Source organism: Eptatretus burgeri, unplaced genomic scaffold (genome assembly GCF_056783735.1).
Source record: "Eptatretus burgeri isolate ZD-2024b unplaced genomic scaffold, Ebu_testis_v1 Ebu_testis_scaffold_107, whole genome shotgun sequence".
NCBI classification, from domain to species: domain Eukaryota; kingdom Metazoa; phylum Chordata; class Myxini; order Myxiniformes; family Myxinidae; genus Eptatretus; species Eptatretus burgeri.
The window spans coordinates 42,984-58,565 of record NW_028222057.1 but is presented as its reverse complement, the minus strand read 5'-3'; the positions used below and the strand labels follow the sequence as shown (position 1 = coordinate 58,565).

Sequence of the window (15,582 nt, the reverse complement as noted above, 5' to 3'; positions counted from 1 at the left end):
TGAACGAAAAGATGGATACAAACACAAATGGAATGAAAAACGAAATGAACAAGCAAATAAACGGAATGGAAGCAAACATGAGGGAAGAAATGAAAGAGCTACGGGGTGAGACGCAGAACATGGGCCGATGCCTGCAGGCGGGCATGAAGGCCGTGACCAGGGAGCTGGGAATGACGACTCCACGTGTGGGAGCAAACGAGCTGGAAGGGGGTGCAACGGCTGACAGGCCCGCGGTGGAGGCGGGTAAAAAAATAATTCGGGGGGCGTGTTGGGCGAGGGTCGTGACAGAAGAATCGACGGTGACCAAAAGGGAAAAATTAAATGGGGAGACCAAAACGTGTGAGACGAGACACGAGGTGACGACAACAGAAACTTATAAATGTATAGAGACACGGGAGACAGAAAAAATAGAGGAGAGACTACACGATGAAGACGGGGATAGAGACGCACACACACACACGGAGGTAGTGGAGGACGATGAGGTTGAGGCTCGCGGAGCGTGTAGGGACCCAGTGCGAGCAGCTGGATGGCCTCCTCCAGGAACGAGGGGAGGGAGTATGCCCCTTGAGGAGAGAGTCACGACCAGGTGGGTTCGGTCGTGTTTTGCGAGGTCGAGGGGAGGAGTGCTGCGAACGGGTGCACGGAGAGATTGGGGGGTATAGAGGCCCCGGAGACCCTTGTGGGGACGCGGATCCCCAGTGTGGTTGTCCCTGTGTGTGTGGTGCAAGGCGTGAGTGCGTCCCCGTGTGTGGAAGCGACCCCGTGTGTGAGTGGTGTGGTGGCGATGGTGCCAGAGTACGTGCTTCCCAGCACGCCGTGTGTGGATGAGGCACCGTGTGTGCAAGAGAGGCCACGAGTGAATGGAGCACCATGCGTGAGTGAACGGCCGAGTGCAAGGGAGACCGTGTGTGTGAGAGAGCGGTATGTGAGGGAGATGTCGGTTGGCATGCGGGAGCACGCAGCCGCGTCTCCCGGGGTGAATGTGATGGAATGGACTGTGAGCGTCGTAACACGCAGGTGTGCGTGGGTGGAATGGAGGCGACGACGGAGACATGTAAAGAAAGAAAGCCGAGTAGCGGCTGTAGTTGTTTCGGGGACCGTACCGGGTTCACCCAGCAGTGAGCACGAGGTCCGTGCTGTGCAACGCACGAGACCACCACGTGCTCGCTATGCGAGAGTGAAGTCCCGGTCCGGAAACGCACGCGGTGGATTTGCCGATCCCGCGGACGGACAAAGTTTAGGCAGGATTATGGATTTGGACCGGACGGGTTCTCCACGCGATCGTGTGTGTTAAGCTCCAACGGGCTAAGCACATGTGTTCGCGGGGGGAACCCCTCGAGACGGGGGGCTTGTGTTCTTTTATGCGCGCGGTGACGCCATGGCTGCACGTGGGGTTGGAATCCGGCAGGAGGGGTATCCCTGCCGGATGGTACCGCCCAAGGAGGGACGAGGAACAACGTGCAGCTGCATGACGTCACGGGCAGGTGCAAAGTGCGCGAGTTGCCGCGCTGGTGCTGCGCATGAAAAAAAAACAGCAAGCCTCACTTTCGGGTACACAGGATTCCTGGGCAAGGGGTGGAAGACCCCTTGTCCTGGGCACAGGATGGAAACTAGTTAGGGGGAAGGGTTAGCTTAGCTAGACCGACTCCATGGGGCAGGGGTAAGTCCTCATGGAGTCCGTGGGAATGGATTAGTTAGAGGGATTTAGATGAGCTTTAGGTTGGGAAATAAAATGATTTATTTGGAGACAGTGACAGACAGTGAATGTGGTAGAGTTGACGTAGTTTAGCCACGTAGTGTTAAAAGGAACGTGCTGTAGTTTAAGGGACGACGTGGGAGCACGAGTTAGTTAGGGGATGTAGTTAGGAGGATGGCAGAGTTCAGCGGTGAGTGTGTTGAAGAGTTGGTGAGTAAAGTGGAAGCATGTGCTTGGTGAGTGAGAGAGGCCAGCGGGTCTGTGTGTGGAGTGAATGGGGAATGCATGGTGCGATGAGTGATTGGGGGAGGAGTGACTCCCGCCTCAAGGGACCCCGGGGTCAGAGTAAAGTGAGTTAGCTGTGTTAGTCAAATTGAAAAATGGAGGTCGTTTTGTTGTTGGTGGGAATGTAGGCTCGAAACCCATTTGGAGGGGTGCAGGAGCCCTGTTGACGGGCTTGGGAGCGTGGCTCCGAAAGGTGAGTATTGCTGAGTGGGTACCCCGGGCACCAGGCTAGTCAGCCGCGGTAGGCCATGGGCCCATGGGGGGCCGGGATAGAGTAGTGGGCACGGGTGCGCCTCCTTGGTGCGGGGGCCCGGGGCGCCATTAGCCGCGTGGGCAGTGTTGTGGGCATGGGTGACCCTCGGAAAGGGGCCCGGGAAGCCAGCCTGCCACGTGTGCGTTTCAGGGGAGGTGCCATGGGGGGCACTCCCCGGTGTTAGGGAGCTGGTAGGCTCGGAGGCAGTGTAGTGCCCGGGGGTGCCATAGCGGGAGATTCGGCAGAGGGTCGTGCCTGCCAAAGGGAGCCACGTGTCCCAGCCAGGAGACCGTGTGAGGGCACGGAGAGAAAATTGGGGGGCGAGGCCCGAAATTGTGAGGACACCAACACAGGCGACGGGAATCTGGGTTTATAGAACCAATAGTTTAAGCGAGAGGCGCTTGTTGAAAGCCCCGGGGTAGTTTAACAGTTAAATTGTTAGGTAGATTAGGAGATGTACCCCTCCGCACCATCCATCCCCTCGTTGTCGTTGGGGTCCGCTGGGTCCACTTGGTGTTAAGATGGCCGAAGTTTGGGGAGGCCATTCTGAGGCTTGGTTGGGCCTCGACACAGGACGTTATCTCTCCCTTATTCCCCTCCGGGAAGGGAACGTAGGGGTTGGGAGTAGGCTAGGTGACAGGATAGGTTAGTCGAACAAGGACGATAAAGGGGGTTAGGGGACGATTTATAGTGGGAAGTAAAAATAAAAAAATAAAAAAATAAGTTGGGGCTAAATTGGGGTTTGACAAATTAAGGGGGTGAGTATGTACAGTGACAGGCAAAGGCGATAGGTGGGAGGGAGACAGGTAGGTAGGTCCGAGCCCGCCTTCCAAGTGGCCAGCACCACCGCACTCCCTCCACCAACCTCCACTGAACGGCAAAGGCTGGCCAACTTCATCGGCTGGCCGTGTTTTGCTTCAAGGCAGAGGCCGGCCAACTTCATCGGCAGCTGTCGTTTTGCTGCAAGGCCTGTGCCGGCCAACTTCATCGGCTGGCCGTGTTTTGCTTCAAGGCCTGGGCCGGCCACGTCATCTGCTGGCTGTTTTTCTTCAAGGCCTGTGCCGGCCAGTTCATCTGCCGGCTGTGTTTGCCTGCAGCGGCCTTCTTCTGCGGGCTGTATTTGCCTGCTGCCTTGCCATGCCATGCCCACTGCACATGTTCACCAGCCCCGTTCACTCGCTCTGCCCCCCCCCCTGTTCATTGCCATGTGCGCCAGGATCAGAAAGCAACAGTTTGCAAGCTGCGAGAACTGCCCTGTTGGCAGTTACAACACGGGCCTGCAGTGGCGGCCCGTGCACCGTGTTTGTGTTCATCCCTCCTTTCCTTGTGCTCATTGCGTGTGCCACTTGAGCTGGCACGGAGACTGCATTTGTGCAGCCCATGCACTGCTGTGGTTCACTGCGTTCAGTTCAAAAGGGAAGGCCTTGGACTGCGTGTGAGCAGCCAGCCACGTTCCCTGTCACCTGCATTGTTTTGAGCCAGAGACTGCATGCAAGCAGCAGCCTGGCTCCCTGCTAACTGCTTTCCTTTGCAGAGTTCAGTGATCCTGGGCCATGGTTTAGTGTAAAATTTGTAAGTTAAGGTAAGATGTACTGTAAATATGAGTGCGCCCCGGCATGTCTGTCTTAGCGCCGGCAATTTTATTTAAGTCGTCCGTGTGAGTGAGTTTGTTTAGGTAGTTACGCAGCCCTCAGGTTATTTATTTTGGGGACACGAATACCATGAATGTCGCACTCAGGGATCCGTAGGTAAAATGTACTAGGGGAAAACTACACATGATGGCACACGAAATTTGACGACTCGGGACGAGTCTGTAAAAAGGGGAGGGGTAGTGTTGTGGTTACCAAATTCGCAAACCACCTGCCATTCAGGTCCCTTAGGTGAGATATCTCGGTAAGTATATGTGTAGTTAGGCCCAAACCCGTTGTCTAGTGGGAATACATGTCATTCATGCGTGCTGCGACTCTTCAGGATAGCCGTTTTTCTTTTACTATCTTTATTCTGGACCAACCGCCATGATTACCACCGCCAACCGCGTCTCAACAGTCATCACAACATCAACCACCCACCGCGGCGCCGCTTCACCACAACAGCCACGCACCTCTGACCGTCAACCCTCGCAACCGTCGCATCGCCACCGTTCTTGCGCCGCTTGTGGGTACCGGTATTGGACTCGTGCAGGGCGCGCGCTGAACAGCGTGTACAAAACCACGGACTTTCCGCTCCAAAAACGGATCAAAAACGACACACGCCCACTTTTGTTCCGTCCAATCGGTGAGCGAGGGGCGATTTGGCCCCCGCCTCCAGGGCGTTGGAGGGCGGTCGCCATATGCAAATTCATGGATCAAAATGCATTCACGCCCACTTTTTCTCGGGCCAATGGGGAGCGAGGTGAAAGGTCGAAGGGAGGGGGTCAAAGGCGAAGCCACGGGGCTTATATAAGCGGCTGCGTTCGTCAGAAAAGTGGTCGTCGTGTGCGTTGTCGTTGTGTGTGCGTTGGAAGGAGTTCGCAGGAGGAAGAGTTCGGAGTTGGAGTCGGAGCGAAGAGGACGGAGCTGTGGAGAGGCGGCGGCGGCGAGGGCAGACGAGGGGGTGCTCGCTGCCGGTGCCGGGAGCTGCACACCAGGGAGGCCGACGGCGCGACCTGGTCGAGGTGGAGACGCTCGCCGCGGGACCTGAGACAGAGTAAAAATCCTTTCCCCGAGCATCAGCAACCCCTCCTGTTTCCCCCCCCGCGCTGAGATAGTGCGACCAAGGGGGCCCCCTTCCCACCCCTACCAGACACTGTCCGCGAGGCCCGCGGAGTTGGGGCACCATCGCGCTTCGCGCCTCATCATCAGACGGGTAGGCCCGACCCGGTCTCGGCCTCAGGCCCGCCTCATCCTTGAGGGTGTTCTCTTTTCTTTTGCTTTGGGAATGTGTGTGCTGTCGGCGCTGGCCTGTGAAGTAAAATTGTATAAGTGTTGCCGTGTGCTCGCGTAATCGGTATTAGATCTGCATTGTCGCATTTGCTTCTTTGTCTTTTTCTTTTCTATGTGCTTTTGGTGGAATTGTATATGTGTGCTTTCCGTTCATCGCGAATAAATGTGCTTTATGTTGAACTGTTTCCCGCTTCGCTTCGTCATTTCTCTCATTGAATCCTCATCTTGCTTCACGTAAAGGATTGGTAGTGGGCTGGAATACGCCCGATAATTAATCGAACCGTCGAGGCCGACGATAACACCGCTCGGTTATCTCGATAGTACGGAACGGGTCGCCATGGCCCGTGTCCGAAGTCTACCTGCGGCGAGGTGCGATCGCCCGGTCTACCCTCCGTGTGGGTACTTAGGTAGGTTGAATTTGGCGAGCAACCCTATCCCACGCGGGGCCGATTGGCTCGATCGCGGTGAGACCGAAAGGTCCACCCGTGACTGGTTCCCGGCGTTAGTCCGAGAGGGCCACGACTGGATTGTCCGTCCTGTGGGCGACGTGCCGCGATTCGAGTTACGTGGCCGTCCAGCACGCGGCGGGCGCGACCAGAATAATATATATATATATATATATATATATATATATATATATATATATATATATATATATATATATATATATATATATATATATATATATATATATATATATATATATATATATATATATATATATATATATATATATATATATATATATATATATATATATATACATGTACATACATTCATATTTGGTACATAGGTACAGACTGTGGAGACGGTGTGTCGCGACATACGTTCCTCATCTCAAGTGGTTGCCATGGCAAGCAGGATCCTGTTTTCCATGTCGTAGCACAATTCTGTATATACCTTCTTGTTCGGGCGTATATTGTGCTCACTTGCGCTCTTGTTATTATTAGGGTACCATGAGCCTTAAAGGCTGTGGTACCCTATTGTTTCTGTTCAGATTATTTGTTGTTATTATTCTTTGTCCCGTTTTGGGCCTTTTTTTGCTCGACGATTTCCTTAAATGTCTGTTTTCTCAGCAACGACTTGTTCGATTGACAAGAAATTTTAAACATGGGTGCCACTACTCATGCAGAATTTCTAATGTTCATTGTGATGTCTGAGAACACGTGGTGTGGCATCCATGTTGGAAAACGTTAAAACTTTGGATGTCTTCTCTGGAACCGCCGCTGGAAAAAATTGAAATATGGCTTATTGTGAAGACCTCCACAAGTGGTATTAGCAGTGTTAACCGTGACGCCATCGGTGAAGTGTTATCCTGGCGAAAATTCGACATGTAGAACACTGCATCCCATCAGTATGAAAATTTCTGAGGTTCATCACGGGAAAGATGTGAACACAAAAAAAAAATGATGACGACGTCATCCATCACATGTTTTGGCAGCCGTATTGTTTTTTGTTTTTTTTAAAAGGAAAAAATCTTTTTCTCCAGAACCGCTTCAGAGATCAAAGTGAAACTGCACATAAATTATCGAATAGCCATGCTGAATACAGTTTTATAACTATGATGTCATAGGTCACATGGTCTAGCAGCTGTCATGGATTTACCATAAAATGTTCAAAAATCTTCTACAGAATGGCTGGACAGATTGAGGGGAAACTTCAGACATGTTCCCCATGACGTGGGGATACTAGGGTGATAAAGAATAATTGATAGGTCACATGATTTGGTGGTCATGTTGGATTGAAGAAAAATATTAAATGTTTTCTCTGGAACCGCTTATCCGATCAAAATGAAATTTACTGGATATTATCTACTTCCTTTGCTGCATACAGGGTAAAAATGATGACATCATAGATCATGTGGTGTGGCAGCCATATTGGAAGGCAAGGTGTCGGTGTGTGTGTCGTCCATTGAATGGACATTAAACTAGGGCGTTCCATCTGCTAACATTAGTGGTGGACGTTGATGATGCCACGGGTGTATTTCACAAAGAGAAGCTGGCGCCATGCTGGTTAGTTGGGCCGGGTGGTGTGGTTATGCTGGGTGGTGTGGTTATGGGGGGTGGTTTGGTTATGGTGGGTGGTGTGGTTGTGCGGGGGAGGGGGGGGGGGGGTGGTTGTCACTGCCTTCCCAGTGCTAGTCAGGGCAGGAATTTGTAATTTGTTTCGGGTCCTGGTGATAACTCACTCACCTACACTTCCCAAAAAGACACCATGGTATCTTGAAAATCCATCAACTAATGCTGGCCGACTCTGAACGCCCAGCTTAACATCCATCCGAGGAACAACACGCTTAGTGATACAACACCATGCCTGTGAAGCACAAATCTGCATCGGGAATCGAACCCCTGCATATCAAATGGGCTCAAAGTCAAGTGCAGTACCTGTGCAGACTGATCATGGTACAGAAACTAATTCAATCCCAGTAAGCTACATGAAACCGATCTCACTATTTAACACTTTCCCTATAAAGAATACTATTGGGTTTTGAGGTAGAGCAATATTTATTCCCAAATGAGTTTTATTCAATAATCCTGCATGTCATCCTCTCAGGTTCCCTACGTGGATATGGAGGTGTGCAAGAGTGTGATGAAGAGAGGAAAACTCACTCCTGACATGTTCTGTGCGGATACGGCCAAGGTGGTCGCGACTCGTGTAAAGGTGACAGTGGTGGACCACACGTGACCAAGCACGGGTCCACCTGGTTCTTGTCCGGTGGTAAGCTGGGCGAAGGCTGCGCCCGTGAACAGCGCTACGGGGTGTACATTAATGTGTTACATTATTTGGATTGGATCAACAACACCATGTCAGGAAGAACTTGATGCGAGTCTGATAGACCGTATTCAAATCCAGGTCCAGGTTCCGGATCTTCTCAATGGTTGTGGGTAAAACCTCCTTTACCTGCAAGCTACTCAATACACTGTTATACATGATCAGCTTTTTGATTTTTAACAAATCATTCTTTCCTCACCATTGTGGTTACTCAACACGAAATAAAAACTGAAAACGCTTTGGCTGGCCTGATTGTAGTAAGGTCAGGACACAGGTTGAATCCAGTTGTTTATTACAGATGACGCTGAGCTGTAATGGGACACATCGCCATCTTGGCTTCCAGCGACGGACACCCCGAAACATGCCCCCAGGCCCCAGCGGTCACTCTGCAACACACTGTGCCAATCACAACACTGATGACGTCATGGTGTGGTTATTGAGAGCTTCGTCGCGCACCTGGATGGTTCAAATATAAGCAGAACTTGTTTCTAAAAGGCAGAGTAATGTTTGTAGATTAATTTTCCATGTAATGTATTGTTACATCGTCAGTAACCAAGACTCATAACCCCGTATTTCCCACGTGAATGCGCGTGTTCGAAACCAGGATTGTGGAAAGTGAGAATACCTGGAAGGTGGACCAGAGAATATAATCAAAGGTGGATCTGGGGGCGCAGGGGGTGGCAGGGGGCGCAGCGGGTGCAGGGGGTGCAGGGTCAAGGAAGGTCTGAAAAAGTGGAAGATTACCGATTTCTTTTCGTCTGTCCGTGAGACAGACCATACTGGAATCGTGGCATCATGTGTTTCCGATAACTTCCGCTTCAGCGCAAGATTTTTTCCCTTGATGTGACTGTCACGCACAAACACAGAAGCGAGCAGGAAGCCGACACATCGCTCGACAATTTACACCACATTTTTGAGAACCATGCTTCGAGTCAAGAGACAATATGTTGATTTTTTTTCTATAAATCATATAAATGTAATTGTTTTAAACGATTGCCTAATTTTCTTGCTCATAAAACATGAAAACTCCATCTGACATTTCATGTAAGTAAGGACACTCAATTGTGTATCTCGAGTGAGGATCCATGACTAAAATTAGCATAACAAAGGGATACGACTGTTAAAATTTGCGTGGTAAAACCATCAGGTTTACCTGAGCTGTGCATGGTAAAACCATCAAGTGGTTAATGCACAGGAAAATCAGATACCACCTTCTTTGAAAATCAGATACCATAGCAGGCAGTGGTGACGACAGCACAGCGGGAGCAGGCAGTGGTGACGGTGCAGCGGGGAGCAGGCGTATGGTGACGGTCCAGCAGCAATAGAGATTGGTAGAAATGAGGTCTTGGAGACAGTTTGTGGGCGAGTGAGACAATTAAATATGGTGATTCTTCATTCTGCAGGAAGGATTGCAGACACAGAATTTCTGTGCAGGTTTTAAGGAGCGGGAGTTAGGGATATTGAAGGAAGGGTAAATTCCATATTGTCTCGGGTTATGGCAGGAAGAAGTTGGTTGTGGTACACCTTGGTGCTAATGATGTAGGGAAAGTTTACTCTCGGAGGTTTGAAAAATAGATATAGGATATTGGGTAAGCGGCTGAAAGCAAAGGGTTGTGAGGTCATGGTTTCTGGGATTCTCCCAAAGATTAGGGAAATGACGTAGAAATTATGAGAGCAAGAGCAATAAAGGCTGTTAACCAATGGCTGGAAGAATAAATGGGGTGTTGGGAGGAAGGTTTTACATTTAAGAAGCAGTGGAAATCATTTAGGGGACAAAGGGAGTGTTTCCAGAATGATGGCCAGATGTTAAATCGAAAGTGGGCAGTAAGGTTTGCAGTGGGAATTGGAGGAAGGAATTCAGGATTTTTTTTAGGTCAGCGGAGGGTGGGGAAGCTATTGGAAGGGGAAGGAACTGATGATTTCATTGTGATTCATAAAGGTCAGGCAGGAAAAAATAGAATTCCAGGAAGGGAAAAGTTAAACATATTACCTTATACCAATGCCAGGAGTTTGAATAATAAGACAAGAGCTTTGAGGCCAAAGTGTGGATATCGAGGAGTATGATATAGTTGCAGAAAGTGTGACGTGGTTCAAGGAGGAGAGTAACTGGAGGACGGGATTATATAAGGCTACAAGGTGTAAATCGGTGTGATAGGAAGGAGAGAATAGGAGGAGTAGCAATCTGGGTAAAGGGACAGCATTGCATCAACAGAAAGGGGTGACAGTAAGGAAGGAATAAATGTTGAGAATTCTGTATGGTTGAGATTAGAGATTATAAAATCAGTAAGAGATACTGGAAGGATGCTTTTTCGTGCTCTGGGTGTGTGAAGGAAGAGGAGGAAGGAGGAGTGCATGAAGGATTGAAAACGTGGTGGGCATGTGGTAAGGGGAAGAGTATTAATTATGGGGGATTTTAACTTCCCAGGGATAGATTGGGTCCAGAAAAACAGGGAAAGGGCAGAGAAGATGAGAGATTTCTCATGATTTAGTCCAGAATTACTTTTTCACTCAGTTTGTAGATAAGCTCACGAGGGGAAGTGCAGTGTTTGACCTCATTTTAAGTAACGATCCCAATATGGTGGAGGAGGTATGGTCAGGGAGCATTTAGGAGCAAGTGACCATCACATTGTTATGCTCTCACTCCCCCACATCCCGAGGAATACCTCTTGGCTATGGCTTCCCCCCTCCACTCCCACCTCATGGTTTATATATGTACTCGTACCATCCACCAAAACAGTGATGACTCCATTTACACCCTCATTATCCGAAACTTCTTCTATCCTCTCATTCAAACTCTCTCTTCCTCATATATGTGATAACTTCAATTGTCATCATACCAGTTGGCTCGGGTGTGGGTACCTCTCTTCACCGGTCATGGCACTTCAGCAAAGCTTTCTCAGCCACTCATTGAGACTGACTCAATCAGTCAATTTCCCGACCCGGATCTCTAACCAATGGTACTCTTTCCTTATCTGGATCTGATTTTGACAAATTTCCCTGAAAATATCTGCTGTACTTTCCTCTGCCCAATCGGCGTTCTTCTGACCGCGTCCTTGTCAAAGTGGACATCTCTCCAAGGCTATTATCAGAGAATCACCTCAGCGCCGTCGAGTCTGGCATTTCACTCAAGCCGACTGGCAGGGTCTCCAAGCAGCCATCAAACTTATAGACTGGTCTCCCCATCGCTACTTTCTCCAACATCAACTCATCCTGGGAATTCTTGCAGAGGAAACTTGCTCTCCCTCATGCACAGATTTATCCCTCTCGTCTTCAGTTGTCCTCTCTCCCCTCTTCCCTCTCGCCCTTGGTTCATTGACAGCTTATGGTGAGGCAGTTGTCCTGAAACAACTCTTGCCTTTGCCTTTACATGGAAAGCAAACCCAACTGGAGGGTAATCTCAGTTCCTTCCACAAAGCTCTCGGAACAAGTGTGTAATCTACTCCTCAGGAGAGCCAGAAAACAACATCTTTTCTCCTAATCTCAAGTCTGAACTCTCAAACCTCTCTCCCCTTCGTCCAAATCCTGGTGGTGTCTAATCTTATCTGTTTCTGGTGTATGTTCCCCCCTCCATCCCCTCCCTTATTTAAAATGGCCAAAACACTGCTGATACTGCACATGAAAAGGCTGAATGCCTAAACTCGGTGTTTGCATTGGAAAATCTTGTCCGAAACCCATCACTTTCTGTACCCACCTTTACCCAGTCGCACCCAACTGGGAGAGCTTGCTGTCAAACCTCAACTCAGATTCTGCAAACCAGATGGCATCAGCCCACGTGTCCTAAAAACCTGCTCTTCTGCTCTTGCTCACCCTCTCTCTGTTCTATTCACCCTCTCATTTGCTCAACGTTATCTTGCCATCTGCTTGGAAATCAGCAAACATTACTGCCCTGCATAAAAATGTGCAAAACCAGATCCCTGCAACTACAGACCAATTAGCCTTTCTCCCAATCATCAGCAAGGTTATGGAATCCATCATCGCTTCAGACATTAAATCCTTCCTTTTCTCCAATGGCCTAATTCTCCTGATCATCAATTTGGTTCTTAGACCAGGTCACTCTTCCCTGGATATGCTGCTTTCCTGCTCTCCCAAAAATGAATGGAGGGTGCTCAATGCCAGACATTAAATCAGAAGCCCTATCCCTCGGACATATCGTGTGCTTTTGACATGGTCTGGCACCCTGCCCTGCTCACCAAACTCTCTTCCTATTGTATCCAAGGCCATCTCAACTCACATGGGCTCGCAGACTTCCTCCTCCTGTCGCAGTTATCGTGTGGCCCCTAAAATGGAGTTCTTTCTATCCCCTCTTCCTATCCAAGCTGGAGTTCCTCAAGGCTCAAGCGTTCGGGAGCCCTCTGTTCTTCTTTCTGGTTTTCATCAATGATCTCTCCAACTCTTTGGAAAATCCATTTATCTCTTTGCTGATGACTCCACCCATTGCCAGTACTCATCGGCTGTCATCCCTCAAAACCAGCAAGCAGCAGCTTCTTCTGCTCACTGCAGATTTGGATAAAATAACAAACTGGTCCAACACGTAGAACATGTCTTTTCAATCCGGACAAATCTCACATTCTCACGATGTCTTCTTCCGAAAAGGACCATTTAGACCCCCCCCCCCATCTACTTTCTCAACAATCCTCTCGAAGAAGTCCTTTCTTTCAAGATTCTGGGTCCTCACTCATCCGGCCATGATCTTTCCTGGGAAAGTCACATTTCCAACCTGAGCTCTCCAAAGCCAGTCGCGGACTGGGAATCCTCCGTCGTGTGGCAAAGTCCGTCCTCGGCCCACCTTGGAGCTCCTGACCACTTACTAAAAGCTGTCTCCGCAGTTCCTGATCGGAGTACTGCTCTCCCCTCTCTGTGCTGGTGTTCCTGCTCCTCCCCACCTTCTTCTTGGCTCTGCACGCTGTGGGAAACCAAAGCATTTCAGATTATTGGCATCTCCTGCGATGAGGCTGAGAGTCTTTGGGCCTCTCACTCTCTCAAGCGCAGGCTGGTCGGTGTGGTCTTCTTCTGTCTTCTACCGTCTCCTCTCCGGTCTCACCCCCTCCCCCGCTGTGCTCCTCCGGGGCGGGATTTGTCCCGACCACATTACTACAGGGCTCTCAAGGTCCGCCAACAGCCCCCTTCTGGTAAAACTACCAAAATCACTGAATCACTGCTCACCTTCACTCTTTCATTCCTCTTTTTCTCCTCACATTTGGAATAAACTCCCTCTCTGTTCAATCCCATTCTTTCATATCCAGGCCTTGGAAAACAGCTGTTCACCACCACCTATCGTCCATCATCCAAATCCTCGATCTTTTCTAATTTTCAGGATTTAATCCCACCTCCAAACCCACCTCCTTCAAATTCCCTGCTTCTCTCTCTTCCTGAAAGTCCCTGTAATGTCCATCTTCTATTCCCCCATGTTCCCCACTCCAATCCCTCTCTCCCTTCCAAGTTAAGATCTCCCTAATGTCTGTTCCTCACTGTTTTGTCCTTCCCACTCCCTCCCCTCTCTGCCTCATGCCCCCCTTGCTGTGCGGCTTGTGTGTTAGCTCTCGTACGAGCCTCCTCGACAAGGTATACAAAAAACAAATCCTTGGATGAGAGATGTCGGGTTGGATACCATTTCATTTTGGTACTTTCCAACATCGGCAGTGGATATCTTTCTCACACAGACACATGCACACACACACATTTTGCCAATAGATATAAAAATAGATTATAATTGATCTTGTAGGGCCCTGGAACTGGAACAAAATTATATATATACAGTGGGGAGAACAAGTATTTGATACACTGCCGATTTTGCAGGTTTTTCCCACTTACAAAGCACGTAGAGGTCTGTAATTTTTATCATAGGTACACGTCAACCAGAAAGACGGAATCTAAAACAAAAATCCTGAAAAATCACATTGTATGATTTTTAAATAATTAATTTGCATTTTATTGCATGAAATAAGTATTTGATACATCAGAAAAATAGGAACTTTAATATTTGGTACAGAAACCTTTGTTTGCAATTACAGAGGATCAGACGTTTCCTGTAGTTCTTAACCAGGTTTGCACAGACAGCAGCAGGAATTTTGACCCACTCCTCCATACAGATCTTCTCTCCAGATCCTTCAGGTTTCGGGGGCTGTCGCTGGGCAACACAGACCTTCAGCTCTCTCCAAAGATTTTCTATTGGGTTCAGGTCTGGAGAATGGCTAGGCCACTCTATGACCTTGAGATGTTTCTTACGGAGCCACTCCTTAGTTGCCCTGGCTGTGTGTTTCGGGTCGTTGTCATGCTGGAAGACTCCAGCCACGCCCCATCTTCAATGCTCTTGTTGAGGGAAGGAGTGGTTGTTGGCTAAGATCTCGTGATACATGGCCCTATATCCATCCTCCCCTCAATACGGTGTAGTCGTCCTGTCCCCCTTTGCAGAAAAGCATCCCCAAAGAATGATGTTTCCACCCCCAGGCTTCACGGTTGGGATGGGTAGGTTCTTGGGGTTGTACTCATCCTTCTTTCTTCCTCCAAACATGGCGAGTGGAGTTTAACCCAAAAAGCTCTGCTTTTTGGTCTCAGACCACATGACCTTCTCCTGTATTCCTCCTCTGGATCATCCAGATGGTCATCGGCTGGCAAACTCTCAGACGGGCCTGGACATGCGCTGGCTTGAGCAGAGAGGGACCTTGCGTGCAACTGCAGGGATTTTAATCCATGACGGCGTAGTGTGTTACTTATGGTTTTCTTTTGATACCGTGGTCCTGTAGCTCTCTTCAGGTCATTGACCAGGTCCTGCCGTGTAGTTCTGGCTGATGCCTCACCTTTCTCATGATCATTGGAGGGCTCCACGAGGTGAGATTCCTGCATGGAGCCCCAGACCGAGGGAGATTGGACTTATCTTGAACTTCTTCCATTTTCTAATAATTGTGTCAACAGTTGTTGCCTTCTCACCAAGCTGCTTACCTATTGTCCTGTAGCTCCATCACAGACTTGTGCAAGTCTCACCAATTTTGTCCCTGATGTGTCCTTGTAGCCATGCTCTCTGGTCTTGCCCATTGTGGAGAGGTTGGAGTCTGATTGATTGAGCGAGGACAGCTGTCTTTTATGCAGAGAATGAGTTCAAACAGGTGCAGTTACATACAGGTAATGAGTGGAGAATGGGACGGCTTCTTAAAGACAAAAACTAACAGGTCTGTGGAGAGCTGGAATTCTTCCTGGTTGGTAGGTGATCAAATACTTATTTCATGCAATAAAATGCAAATTAATTATTTAAAAATCAGTACAATGTGGATTTTCAGGATTTTGTTTTAGGTTCATTTCTTTCACAGCTGAAGTGTACCTAAGTAGATAAGAATTACTGATTCTCTCACTTTTATGGGAAAACCTGCAATGGGGATTTTCAGCGATTCCCTTTTTTTTCCCCACTGTAAATATAAACCCCTTTTTATCCCAAGGTATATTTATTTGTCTCCCCTTTTAACCTGGAGGTTGAACCTCATTGATATTGAACACCTGGGGTTGAACAGTATGTATATATGAACCTATAAAGATTTGTTCATTCTCAAATTCCTTCATATAGTATATAATTTTCTCTTTGCACATATAATCCCCATCTATATGTATATATATGACAAACAAAACAAAACATTATGTATATCTTATATTATATATATAAGTAT

The 15,582-nt window shown here is 48.6% G+C and overlaps 1 protein-coding gene across 1 annotated transcript in view; it reads left to right on the top strand.

Moving 5' to 3' along the window:
* LOC147007560 (coagulation factor VII-like) overlaps positions 1 to 8,148 on the top strand; it is a gene marked incomplete at its 5' end in the record, with an annotated part of 37,497 nt that extends 29,349 nt beyond the window's left edge. Inside the window, 2 exon segments of the mRNA XM_085866892.1 lie at positions 7,709 to 7,778; positions 7,781 to 8,148. Coding sequence (XP_085723018.1) covers positions 7,709 to 7,778; positions 7,781 to 7,977 — 267 coding nt within the window.
* Positions 8,149 to 15,582: the final 7,434 nt, after the last annotated feature.